This window comes from Hippocampus zosterae, chromosome 18 (assembly GCF_025434085.1).
Source record: "Hippocampus zosterae strain Florida chromosome 18, ASM2543408v3, whole genome shotgun sequence".
NCBI classification, from domain to species: domain Eukaryota; kingdom Metazoa; phylum Chordata; class Actinopteri; order Syngnathiformes; family Syngnathidae; genus Hippocampus; species Hippocampus zosterae.
Window position 1 is genome coordinate 8,188,778 of NC_067468.1, and position 13,943 is coordinate 8,202,720.

Genomic DNA, 13,943 nt, shown 5'->3' on the forward strand with positions numbered 1-13,943 from the left:
TCTTATTGAGCTGCCTTATCACACCACATTAACCTCATATAAACATGGCATGAACCCGCCTCAGGCCACAGTGGTGGCTTGTGTGGGCAAAATTGCTGTATACCAGTGGTCCTGAACCTTCTTAAAGGTACCGAACCCAAACAGTTAATATGCGCATCCACCGAACAGTTCATTAGTGGAAAATAAATAAATATATACTGTATATATTTTTTACAAATTCAAGATATTAAAAAAAACACTGATGAAAACCTGAAAAAAGTAAATACAATTTCAAGAGACAAGTATACTTTTTTTTTCTAAATTGTACGACGTACAATTACGACTGAGCGGACTAAATTTCCGACAGCACTAATTGGACAAGCAATATCATGTGACACCTAAATTACATGCTTCGTTGAACCCCCTGAGACCGATTCACCGAACCGCTTGGGGTTCGATCGAACGCAAGTTAAGAACTACTGCCGTATACAGTACACGCGAAGGAAGAACAGAATTCAGTGTGGATCTAGATAAATACAGTATTTTATTCTGGACATGGTAACGCTATTACAAGCATCTTTTGCTGTAACCAAAATGCACTTTGGCTACTGTCATTACATTGTCTCAGATCACTGAAAAGCATGTTTCTCAAAATGTCATTATTTTTCTTTCTGACAAAAAGTCTTTCGGGGGTGGGGGAGAGGAGGGGTTACAAAAAAATGGGTACAAAACAACCTATTTGCCGTTTTGCACTCAGGCCAAATCACCAATTTTAAGATATAGTAATTGCTTTGGTACCGTCTTGTGGTACCTTGGTAGCAAGGAACTATGTTGAAGTGGGGGTTAAGCTTAGGCCATATCCCTGTCAAATACAAAAGTAGTATTTTGCCGGCATCTTGTTGCATTTATAAGCAATTATAAACCTTGGGGTTTTTTTGTTTTTTTGGAGGGGGGATTGGTCAATTACTCACAAAGTGTCGCGATTCATGGCACGGCTCTGCCCCCGCAAGTCTCGCAGGAACGAGTGTTAAGGCTAACTTTGGGCTGAGGTGTTTCCTGGGGGGTAACAGTACCGTAAACAAAACAGAATGAAGTATATTGTGATGATTTTTTCTTGCTACAAGCGGTGCCACAAAGTGATGTGAAGCTGCACACGACTGTGGTGAATGTTAATGAGACACTTTATTCCATTTGCACTCTATTAATGAGTTCTTACAAACGTTACCAGCATATCGTAATGATATCGGTTGACAGCATTCTAATAAAAGCAGCAACAAAGGCGAAACAATATGTCGCACCTTCATTTTGCTTTTGAGGGAGGTAACTTGTCATCTTTGTTTTCAACACAAAAAAACAAAACAAAAACATTTTAAGGATACATGCTCTTCACCTGGCGAGAAGTTATAACGATGGCAAAAAAAAAAATATGTGCCAGTAAGACCAGATACTATAAAAACACTTGGAATCTGTCACTCATCTTAAAAGCAAAACTAAGGTCGTTAAATAAATTAAACAAATACATAAAAAAATGTCAAATTGGACACATACACCCAATCAAGTGATTAACGCAGATACACAAAGTCCAATAATATCATCATGATTTGTGGTGGTTCATTCCAGACCCCGCCCCACCCCAAACAAACTGCATATCTATTTATATATCCATATAAACAACATGTGATATTCCTTTTTATTAATAATTCTAAAATACATCTATCATATGAGACAACATATACTGTACATATTTCCCCTGACATTGGCCGTTTGTAACATAGTGTAAGCACAAATTCAGATTCTTCTAAAATGGAAGAATATTTTAAAATCCGGAAACACTGCGAGGCCAGGGGACGTAAGAGCTGATCGATCACACACACACACGCACACACACACTCATGTTGCAGTTGGAACAAATTAGCAAATTTCAGTAAGTGATACGTATTTCTGTTTGTGCTGTCAATCAAAGAAAGAAGCTGATTTAGCATATTTCTGTTTGTTTCATTTTTTTGACAACAGAAACCGCTCAAACACTGAGTTATATTGCCCTCCCAATTCTACGATCCGCCGTTTTGATGACATCTCCTCCGCGCCTTCACCAAAGGAGCCCGTAAGATTTCTCTCGTGCTGTAGCGGGAGCGCAACGAACGCGACGCTAGAGCAACGTGGTCCACATGTGATGGGTGAGCGCCAGGGAGGCGCACAGCAGGAGGAGTGAGCATGAACACAGCGACGAGGCGGACGGCAAGTTGTAATAGTCGTAGTGGTTCAAGTCTCGACCGGGAGGCTTCGCTGTGATGTAACCGTCGATGACGCGGGGGGTTGGCAGCGACTGGGCCGCGGCGCTGTGGTAGCAACAAAGTAGAAGAGACACACAGATGGTTTCAGTTGAAACTCCAAAACGGGGATCCTGAAAATATTGGACCAAAACGTTGTCTGGATCAGTACTTTGAATGAATCCAAGTCTACTAAGCCTTACATATTGTTCATTCATAAAACTACTGATCTTTTCAGACTCGATCAATAGCTTGTTTGACACGACAACATGAACAATGGGTTCTTAAGGTTTCAGAAAAATGTTCCTAGCTAGCTACTAATTGAGACTTCAAGATTCATAAAACTCAACATTTCATGTAACTGCTACCAAAGTTTTTCCTATTGATTTTTGCAATTCGGTTTGAATGTTTAGACAGTGAACACACACAATTGTAAGAAGACCAGTATATGTTTTGAAAATATCGTACGTATTGACTATACATTTCAGTCTTTCTTGGTGAGCTCAATTTGACCTTCTCAAAACTTGGAATGTCAAATGATTGAATACTAAGCTACAAACTACACAAGAGGTATTCGATCCATGTACGGAACAATACACGGGGATGTAGAAAGAGGCACAGAAATGGCCGTCATGGGAATTTTTTGGATGTATTATTTTAATCAAAATTCAGGAGCTCTCAGTGAATGTTCTGAGCTACCATTTCAATGTCAGTGTCAAGTCTAACATGAGGTCGAAGTCGCATTGTACCTCTTTAGACAGCAAATGAGTTATAACTGAATCAACAGCGCCTCCTCTGACTGCAACCTAGTACTGCACTCCGACTGCCCTCACTCCCCTGTTATTTCAAGGCACGATTAATCAACACGGACTTATTATCACGGCCTATCCCTAAAAATGAGGCCCTTCATAAGACCAAAAAAAGTCCTTCAACATTTTTCCTCGATGTTGAAAGTGTTTTGCGTTTTGCTTTCTGTTACCTTAAAAGTGACTTCATTTAAATAAAGAAGAATATTCCAAGTTAACAAAGAAAAGGGTGTCGAAGAGCTAAATTGCATGACTTCATTGTCAATTTATTTTGGATCGACGTTGATCCAGAAAGCTTTTATTTTCATTTCATAAGACTTGTGATTTTTGTTGGACAACTTAGAGATGGCACTGGACATTGATGAAAGCTGGGTTCTGTTGCTGTTGAGTTTTGGACGACCTCTGCCTTTCCCGTTCAGGCACCTGGTCGGACATTCAAATATACAACGATGTCAACCTTTGGACGCTTTTGGCACACGTGGAAACAAACAGTTCCTTGCCTTGCCTTGCTGCCCAAAAAAGACAAGGTCTCTTAGAAAATGAGAGAACCTTTCTGCAGACGCGATGAAAAGAAGCGCTCTGAAATAAATAAACTGTGACATACTGGAGCTAAGTTTAAATTTACTGAATGTCACGAATATGGTGTGTGAAGGACAAAAAAGCAGGCAGGAGGGAGAGGCAGCAGGGGGAACTTGGCAAAATGAATGAATCAAACACTAAGAAACAAAGTCGTGAAAAAACAAAACAAAACCAAAAAAAAAATGACAGATGCAAAAACAAGGTGAAAGCAATACAAACAAAAATCCACGGCAGTCACGCACAGAAGCAACAACAAAAACCATGACCTGACACTGAGTGGTCAGGCCAGGGAGTCCTTTTAACAAACAAATCTCCTAATGACATAACGGCCAACAGGTGTGCCACTGCAGGAAGAGCCCTACAGTGCCACCTGTTGGTCACAAACAGATCTACGACACTGTGCAAGTTTTTGCAATAAAAAAATAATAAATAAAAATTGTGGCATATCATGTCTAAACCTTTTTGCCTTTCACCTTGATTTCATTGGATCATAATCCATTTTCCGCCATTTGTTTGGGAGATATCGTTTTGATGTGGTGAAACCACAGCTTCTTCTCAAAAACCAAAAAAGCCAGGAAAATGCTCCTAAAACATCTTAACTTTACTTATGGGGTAATCATAGAAACCTAAAATGATGGTGGGTTTTTTTCTGACTCCATTTAACATCAATCATCATCATCAGTTTTTAAGTGAGGTTTTGAAATTATTTGTCTTGGTGAAGTTTTTCACAATTACAAAAAACTGGCATTTGACAAGGAGGAGCATGTAGACTTATACTTGATAGATTGACCATTTGAATTGTACGGCCTGTTGTTAATCTACATTTACTCCTTATTTTTTTTTGGTATCATCGTTCCTGTTGACGCCATGAGTGAGAATGAATGTTTTTAGCCTGAGTGTACAACTATGTTTAATTCAAAAGTAAATTCTCACATGAATGGGGGTGAGGGGGACATGGTTCATATTTAATTTGATTTAATATAGCGCTTCAAACAAATGCAACTCAAATTCCTTCTCCCACCCGCGCGCATTGCCGGCATCAGCTCGACAAATGGCTAGATAGAATGTCAGCAAATTAACTTGCGGTGGCCACATGGCTAACCATTCACAAAATACGAGGGGACCACACCTGCGCAGTGGTCTCGTTGTCATCTGAAAGGTGAGCTTGTTATGTTGTCTGGTTAGTCCCTGCCTGAAGCTACGGAGAGAGCAAAACCGGATTCTTCCCAGGCAGCTATTTTCACCTTGAAGTCACCTATACCAGCCAGGAACTAGTCAGGACTCATTTGTCACTCCGGGGCATGTGTGTTCAGCTAGAGTGTGACTGGAGTGCATGAAGTATACGGCGATATGATATGTGGCCCGTTTGAGCCTCCGGCATCACAGCAGGAAGCGTCACTTTTATTCTATGGGGGTTGGGACCTTTCCCTCATTGACTCTCCCATATCAGTCATTTCCTTGACGACCATGATTACCTCTGAGGGAGGTATGTTTCATGGCGTTTGTTTCGCAGGGCACACATAAATAGGGCCCGGAATCGAACCCGTGCCCTATGCACTGTGAGACGGAGGATGGTATCCATGGATTTTTTTTTTTGGTTGGCATCTTACCTCTCTTCTATGCGGACCCAGAGATCATTGAAATGCCTGTGCCTCTGCTTCTTCTGCTTGTTTCTCCTTCTTTTCTTCAGCATCTTCTTCTCCGCTTTCTCCAGCAGTTCCAGGCTGTCCGAAGGCAAAAGCACGTGGGTCAACCGTTCGTCCTGCAGGTACCGGCCCTGATCCTGCTCCCGTTCTGGGAGTTCATGCAGAAAAGGCTCCAGGAAAGAAGACTCGTCATGTTGATCTTCTGGCTCAGTGAAATCTGATGTGAACGAGGATCTCCTTGATGGTTGGAACACAGATATGCGAAGATATGGGTGACAAGTAATGATGGCTATCATTCTCCGTCCTTTCACAAGATATTTTCTGCGATAGCTGCCTTGATACTATGCTATGCCAAACTGCAATAACATGCCTAAACATCAAAGTGGGGCGCTATGCTCAGTCAGGCCTTACCACAACACTCCTTAGGTGGTCGATGTAGCCACAGTGTTGTTAGAGTCTATGAGGTGGAAACAGGAGGGACTATAAATAGTCTGTTTTTATCACACACTTACAACCGTCCCGTCGACACCCGGGAACTTTCTGCATGAGCTGCACTGGCTTCATTTGGTTGAAATATTTACATCGGCCCAGCACGCGGGCCTTGAATAAGCCAAATCGCTGCCTTTGTTTTTTATATTCCATATTCAAAGGGGGGGAGGAACAAGTCTGACTTTTACTCTGTGCTGCTTAAATGTCAAAAAAAGTGTTTAACTTGCAACAAAAATTTGAAAATTTATATTTTACAATTGGACAACAGCTTTTAACTTTTAGCTTCCTCATCAGATTTAAGGCGCCGCAAACCCTTTTGGTATGAAATAAAACTCTCCGGAAATTGTGCACAAAAGACCCCCCCACCACTCTGGCATGATTTAAAGCTTTTTTTCCCCCTTTCTGACTGTTTATATAAACATAAAACATATTTGTAGATCCATGATTCATTTGTGCTGAGGAAAAAATTGCTAGTCATGTTTGAGCACATATGGAGGAAAAAAAACATGAGAATGAATCAGTGGATACAGGCCCGCAGCCGTTATGGGATTATTTGCAGGCAGCACATTTTGAAGAATTCCAGGACATCTGTTTCGGGTCTGGAATTGAGCATGAAAGTTGAAAATGATTCCTATTTGGAGGTCAATCCGCAGAAAATGTTGGAAGAAATATTACTGGCAGGAAGCTGAAACCCGTTGAAGTACGTGCGTACATATGACAGATGGGAAATCGTATAACAATCAGTACCTGTTTATGGACTGCCCGGCCGGGGTGTGCTCCACCTCGTATCCTTGACGACGAAGCACATCAATTACTGTATTGTTACCCAGGAAGTGACCTGCAATCAAAAGAGGAACACTCGTTCTTAACTCTCTTGATGACACTTGCAATTCAAATTACTGTTTAATCTCAAGAGAAAAAAAAGGAAACAGTATCACTGCTGACTTTGCGAGGGAACGGCGCGAGGGGGCATGGTCCACCCTGGATTGTTTACCAGCCAATCACAAGTCACGGAAAACAAACAAAAAATCACACCAAAGGACAAATTAATCTGCCGAACAAGCATGTTTTTGCAAACGTGGAAGGACGCAAACCCCGCAGAGGCCTGAGCTGAGATTTAAACCCAGGACTTTTAGACTATGTGACGGATGTGCTAACCACTAATGCACAGTGCTGCCCGTAGAGTCAATAATTATATGGTCATTTTACCGGTAACATTACTCAATCGCATCAATACACAATGTACGTAAAATATACAGGGTCAGGCAAAACGATTATAAAAGGCAAATAAAGTAAAGAAACAATTTTTCTTTTATTTTTTTGAAAGTACATATAATGCCATTTTTTTTCTTTTGATGCCATTTTGCTTTGTTTCTTTATAATGCCATTGTTTATCATTTTTTTCAGTTGCTGCCGAGAACTGCCAAAAATGCGACTTATACTCCAGTGCGACTTATTTGTTTTTTCCTTCTTAATATGCATTTTTTGGCTGGTGCGATTTATAATCGGTAGCGACGTATAATCCGAAAAATACGGTAAGTAGTAGAAATAAATAAGAATAATTCTCATTAGTCATCCATTTCCCATTCCACTCGTCCTCACTAATGAAGCGAAACAATAGCAAACCACTCGACAGCAATTCCATTTCATTCGTTTTCCAATTCTGTCCTCTTCCTTATCTCTCCTGGAAATCCTTGTCGCTCACCACCGGTACCGGCTCTTCCTTCTCGCTAGCTTCCCTCGTACTCCTTGTCTTTCGCTGACCCGCTCTCCACTAGGTGAAGTGGGACCATTGAGGCTTCAGGTTGCCGTGTCAAGAGGTCTCCATTCGTGACCAAGTGGGAGCCGGGAGCCATTGTTTGGGCCTGCTCAGCCGTGGCACCGGGGAGCTGTGCGAACAATGAGACCCGCCACTTTAATCTGGCCCACAGCTATTGTCAAGGAGTGGCTGTGCACAAGATGCACCACTGGTGCCATGATACTATCGTCCATCTCTAAAATGTATCCCGATGAACTTTTCCCCTTCGTTATTTGCACTAACTTTGATCTTAATGATGTTATTATTTGGATTGCATTTGGTATTGAATTGGTGTGAGCTTCACACCGCGTTCTTTTAAGCAGCGTTAATGGACTAGCCGGTAGCCCGTTTGACATTCTTTGGAAGTTGGAAAGTGGAGCGAGACGGCGCATTGAAGCTGTCCAGCCAGCCGGCGTTTAGAAACATCTCAATGTGATTTATGTGCGTTTACGTCAGGGGATTAAAGGTGGGACAAATGGAGCTGTTCGGCACAATGTCGAGCCTTCGGAAGGGTGGGCGGATTTCCAATCTTCAAAGGGGTAAACGCACGCACGCACGCACGCGCGCACACACACACGCACACACACACACACGCACACACACACACACAAATGTCAGCAGATGCAAATTCTTTGAATGTAACCATCAATTCTATCACCCTGCAAGGCCACAATGTGTTTTTCACGACTAAGGGTGGGAATGCAACAAGACATCATCAAATAAAGTCCTCCATGTCAGAAAAATCTAGTCGTAAAATAATAATAATCATCATATAATAATGAAATCACGATTAAAAGGTTACAGATGGCAGTTGGGTGTTTTTACACCCAGAGCCGTTAACTCTCCGTTCATAAAGAAAAGGCCAAAAGCCGATTGAATGTTTTGACCTTGAAATACTTGACCAATAGCACAGAATGAGGTGAATAAAAGCACAATTTGACATTTGAAAGAGTCGTTTTCCTTATTTTCTTTCTTTATCAATGAATGAATGTTTTTGGAAAAAAAGTGGGCGCCACTTGTCGGCCATTTTGAGAAGTCCACCAAAAGCTACCTGAACTTGGAAAGACCCTTGGAAAACTATCATCTCCCGCACGTGCTCTCATTTGAAAAGAAAAAAAAATAAGATTCAACTAAAACAAGAGTGATGACCACCTCGCACTAAACGATCAAGATGACAGGAGAGCACTGCGACTCCAGCGAAACTCTCAATCTCCCTTCTGACTTTCGGTTTGTAGTCCGGTGTAAGCGCAGCATGAACAAGAACATTCTTCACCCCCCCCCCACGAGATAAGTCAAACTTGGAGCCCTACGGTGCACTAAAGTCAAACAAACAAAACAAAAAAAATCTCAAGTCTTTGATTAGACATGATGGATCTCCCTGAAATCCAAAGCCTCGAAAGTATGCCTGGACTTCTTTCTAAAACGAAGGCCCCAAGAATGACGTCTGGCCTTTGGTGTAGATTTCAAACAGGACAAGTGACCTATGATGAAAGACGGCTCTCTCGTGATTGTAAACGTTTCCAAACTCTGACTTACGACTGCACTGTACTCATTTGTAACGGCAAATTTCTCTTTTGCCTTCTGGAACGTTTCTCGTTGACATCATCCTTTAAAGGACACATATTACAACTTCTTTGTTTCGATTTGTTTTTCACTTTTCCGGTCAGTCAAAATTATAAGACGATATCATTCATCCGTCTTTGTTTTCTCTTTAAAAGAAAGTGCACCGACAAGGATGAACCTGGTGGCATCCGTACCCCGAATCGGTCCTTTCTGCTACTTTTGAGGTCAAATCTAAAAATACAAATGTCGTACTGCAGTTACGCACTTGTGTTCTGCGCTGGCTGAAGTCTGACGTTTATTTCCAAGGGCTTATTTATATAGGCCGATTTCATACATTTCACCTTGCTGAAACGGGCCAAGAACGCGTAACAGTGTACAATAAGTTCACTGTACGTAGGCCGCAACCTTTTGAGAGGCAAAGATGGCTGAGATAAAGAGCAGCAGCGGGACTGAAAGCTCCTATTTTCAGCGTTCCTGCGCTGTCAGCTAAAACGGTACATCGGGGCCATTTACGAAGTCGGCGATGAGCTAATTCACGTTTATTCATAATTCGGCGATGGGACAGACTCATCTGACAGCGGCGAAATGAATTGCCACGACTGCTTGCGCTCGCATAGAAAGCCTTTCAACACAATGACAGGTAAAATATATTCGAACATGTGATAACCCCTTCATTCACCAATAATGCTAACCTGTAATCTGATAACACGATAAACTGTCCACTGTAGCGACCGCTGTCCCTGAAAGGGTTAAAGAGTATTCATTGTCCATATATTTACGTTACAACTTGTAAGCAGCGGACGGCGCTTCTCATAACATGACGACATGTTGGATAAACAAACGCAACAGGCGGCGCTGAGGCCATACTGCCCCGTTTAGCTTTTTCAAGCTGCGCTGAATACACACGTTCCCATCGTCAGTCGCTTCCGGCAGCCCGTTAGCACCATCGCCATGGTCATGTTGGGCAGGAATGTAAAAGTAAAAACATTTGGACTAAAAAGTATCCCACAACAGATTAAGCCACTGTTTTATCAATTGGTTTTTACTCTTGCGTTTCTAAAATTCGACAAAGATCGTTGAAGTCATACAAACCCTGTGAATCAAGGCGCTGACCTGGTTCGGCATGAGTGACAGAGTCGATGGCTTTAAAGATTTTTACCTCGGTGTAAAGACACCCATCGACGTTAACAGCTCTTTGCCAATTTCAGATGAAATCTTAGCGGTCGTTGAGATACTTTCTTCCAAAATTTACCGACGGAGATGCGGGCCCAGCCGCCGGTATAATGAAACGTATTCGATGACATGCGGGAAAGGCTGCGCAGATGAGTGGCTCATGTTAAGTGGTCTTAACCACAATTAAATTACTGTGCGTAAGCGGTAAAATATTATTTCAAGTACTGTAAGACTTTCATAACTTTGCGGTGGTGATCCTTAAGAGTCTCTTAATGTTAATCTCATCATCGTCCTGACAAGAAAATATTCTTTTCCGCTAAGTGGAGGGGGGGGAAAAATGGTTCAAAATATTGGATTTAGTTTAGTGTAGGTTCATGAAGCATTTTTTTTCAGTCATGGATATGCGATATATGCTCAAACTCACTGCCAGCCATTTACCGTAAGTCTTCTGTGGTAATGTACCATGCACTACAGTATATACACTGTATACTGGCCCCCGGATTTTTGACACTGCAGATTTTACTCAAGATAACTTGATTCATATTGCAGTCGTCAGTCCTGCGGTGCCGTCGATTCAAATGAAAATGCTCATTTAACCGCCACGCAGGGGAATGCCAGTCAACAAAATCCTCTTTTAATGCTATAAATTTGAATAGATTGTGTCGAGATGCTGATAAATAAATATATATATATATATATAAATATATATATATTTGAAGCATGGAAGCTCTTGCAACTTTATTGTCGTCATAATAATAACGTGTCAAATGTCTTGTGTAAGTCCGTCGTAACGAATCCAAATTCAACGGCCGTGTCTTTCATGTTAAAATAATAAAAGGAAATTGTACTCTCTTAAAACTACATATGACTCAGTCATCCACTTACGAGTACGGTAGAAGAGCGGAGGGTTGACGTAAAGTCGCCGTGAAGTCCAGTGCAAGGGTGATGGCGCAGATGGAGCCAAGCTAAATGGACTTGTGTTGTTTTAGTGCAAAGGGCCGCTCGGCGCTTCGTGGCAGGACCGCGTGAGCCTTGTTTCACCAAAGTGAAGTCATTATTTCCTCGCGAATTTGGGGCAGTTTCTTCCTTTTATGACTGCGAATCAGACGCAAGGTGCCTTTACAAATACGTGTGATCCTTTTGGTTTGTTTGTTTGTTTTTTTGCATGTCTACAACATGATTGAACTACAGCTGTTGATAAAAAAAACATTTCAGGGAAGAGGCATCATTGGGATTGAATCTGCTTCTTTTGGATTGATTTAGGGCCAAGTTATCTTCTGCTCAATCATCCCAAAGTTGATTTGATACAGATTATAGTTTAACTTCTGTATTTTCGGCACTATAAGGTGCATCTAAAAGCATTCAATTTTTTCAAAAGCTCACAGTGGGCCTCATATTCCGATGCGCCTTATATTTATACGGATCAATATCCTGATTTCTTGGATGCAGTAAAATGTTTCGTTACAGCGGCAGCAGTTGTAAAAGATCTAGATCAAGAAAGCTGTACTGTATTGTATTGTATTCCCTTTAGCGTAGCTCCATTTAGTGGGTGCATAATGCAACCGCAGCCACGATGTAGCTTCTATTCTGTGCGCCTTATGATGCGGCGCACCCTCTAAATGAAAACAGTTTTAAAATAGGCCATTCACTGAAGGTGCGCCTTGTACTACAAAGCGCCTTATATTGCGGAAAATACGGTAATTGTTCTTTGTAATGGATATGTGACATAAACAGTCTATAAAATCTACAAAACGTGATGAGTGATTGAGCAATTACTCAGGCTCTGCAAACCTAAAATTGTAATTAAAACACATTTCCAAACAAGTACTTTTTTTTCCTTGCTACATATTGAACTTCTTTATCAAGAGTTGACGGTCAACTGACAACCGACAGCAGAATCGCAATGCATCAAGGCTTTGTTGTGAACAATATAATTTAAAGTAGTTCCGACTGGTTTCATACTCATGTCCAATTTGTACAGCTCAGGATATTTAGTACCTTTCTGTTAACAACTGCGGAAGATCGGTGTTCTCTGAAAACAGTACAGCATGTGTGCGATGGAATAGTTTGTTTTCGCTTCAAAAAGCTTGAGTTATAAATTGGCGCGTCAACGGTGAAATGCGCAAACGCTTTTGGTTCCCCTGTGAAGGATAAAATAGACTGATCATTCAACTCGTCGAAATAATTTTTCACGGCCACACAGTGAGAAAAAGGCAGCAATGTTTGCTAGCGCTTTCTCGGGATCGGTCCGAATGACTCGCGTCAAATTCATGATGAGAATAAACGAGCACGCAAGAGGTCTGTGGCGCGAGGGTGTTTTCAAAATAAACTCTCGCGCTGAATTTGTGGCAGCGCACAGTCGTGTACGGAATTACATCTGTCAGGTCCGCTACGGTCTAGTCGTTCTCTATCCCTGGGCGAGCCTCACTTCTGCTCTCTTTGCCAACAACTTACGCTGCTCCAACACACCGACTCATTCAATGTGGCCCCAATATCTGATCAGAGGGACATTTTGGTACAGGCGAGCCCTTTGGTCTAAATCAACCAATGTGCTGCCAGCACTAAATGCTGCTGCTGCTGTTAGTCTAATTTTATGTGTAACTCTGCTCGACCACAAACACAAGACATCAAAACAAAATCAAAGAAAAAAAATCAATACATACATGAGTTCAGTGCAGTTCAAATATTCAAAGGGAGTAGGAAGAAATAGAAAAGCATATCTAGTCTTCCCTCTTGTTCTGGTTGAATTACCAAATTATTTCGCGAATACACAAATAGGTTATTCATAAATATATACTGGAACGCATATAAATATATGTTCCAGTATATATTCCAAATAAAACATAAAACAAAGCGCCTCTTTCCATATGTTCAAATAGCATGTGTGAGTGTGACGTGTCGACCCATTATTCAATGTACACGCTATAAATATATATATATATATTTTTAAAAACAAACAAAAAGAAAACACGAACAGACTTTATAAGGCCCTTTATACAGGTCAATATATAATAATATTCATAAACTGAAACCTAGAATAGATTGAGTGCAGTTTCTTATGCCCATCGTGTCTGATTAGCATTAGCATATAGCATAAACAAGCCAACATCAGACACAGCTGTGGGTAGCATGACACTCGTGTAATGGCGCGTTACTGTAACACTAAATGTTATCCTTTTGAAGTTTTATTTTGAGGTGTGGGGGAAATGTACAAAAATGAAAAACCAAAAAGAATTAATCAAGCTGTTACTAATTCAATGTCGCTTCTGAATCTGAAGCCTGGGGTGAATAAAACGCACCCGTGATAACATGTCCCCTCCAAAGTTACGTCTAAAAAGTTTTTTTTCTCTGTACTTTTGTAGAATACACTGCCTCGATTTGCTGGTATACTTTTTTTTTTTTCAGAGGGAAAAATATCGATGAGTAAAGATCCAAATCATACCAGTGAAGCGTAAATGCTTTGACATCCGGGTTAAAAAAAAAAAACAAAAAAAACGATGCTCTTTTGAAATCCTGTTTTTGGAAATCATGTTCTTCCGCTGTACGCACTTAGGAGTGTAATTTACATTGTTCATATATATCTTGACTCTATTGTAGAAGCATGGTGTGTCTTCTCCTAATAAAAGTACTAAGTCAGCGT

General features: G+C 41.1%; 1 protein-coding gene across 1 annotated transcript in view; it reads right to left on the reverse strand.

The window, feature by feature from the left end:
- Positions 1 to 493: 493 nt before the first annotated feature.
- Positions 494 to 13,943, reverse strand: part of trabd2a (TraB domain containing 2A) — a 49,160-nt gene continuing 35,710 nt past the window's right edge. Inside the window, exons 5-7 of the mRNA XM_052051257.1 lie at positions 6,517 to 6,607; positions 5,245 to 5,517; positions 494 to 2,318 (exon numbers count right to left, since the gene is read on the reverse strand). Of these exons, the coding sequence (XP_051907217.1) occupies positions 2,129 to 2,318; positions 5,245 to 5,517; positions 6,517 to 6,607 (554 nt within the window). The 3' untranslated portion in view covers positions 494 to 2,128. The remainder of the gene's footprint in view (positions 2,319 to 5,244; positions 5,518 to 6,516; positions 6,608 to 13,943) is intronic.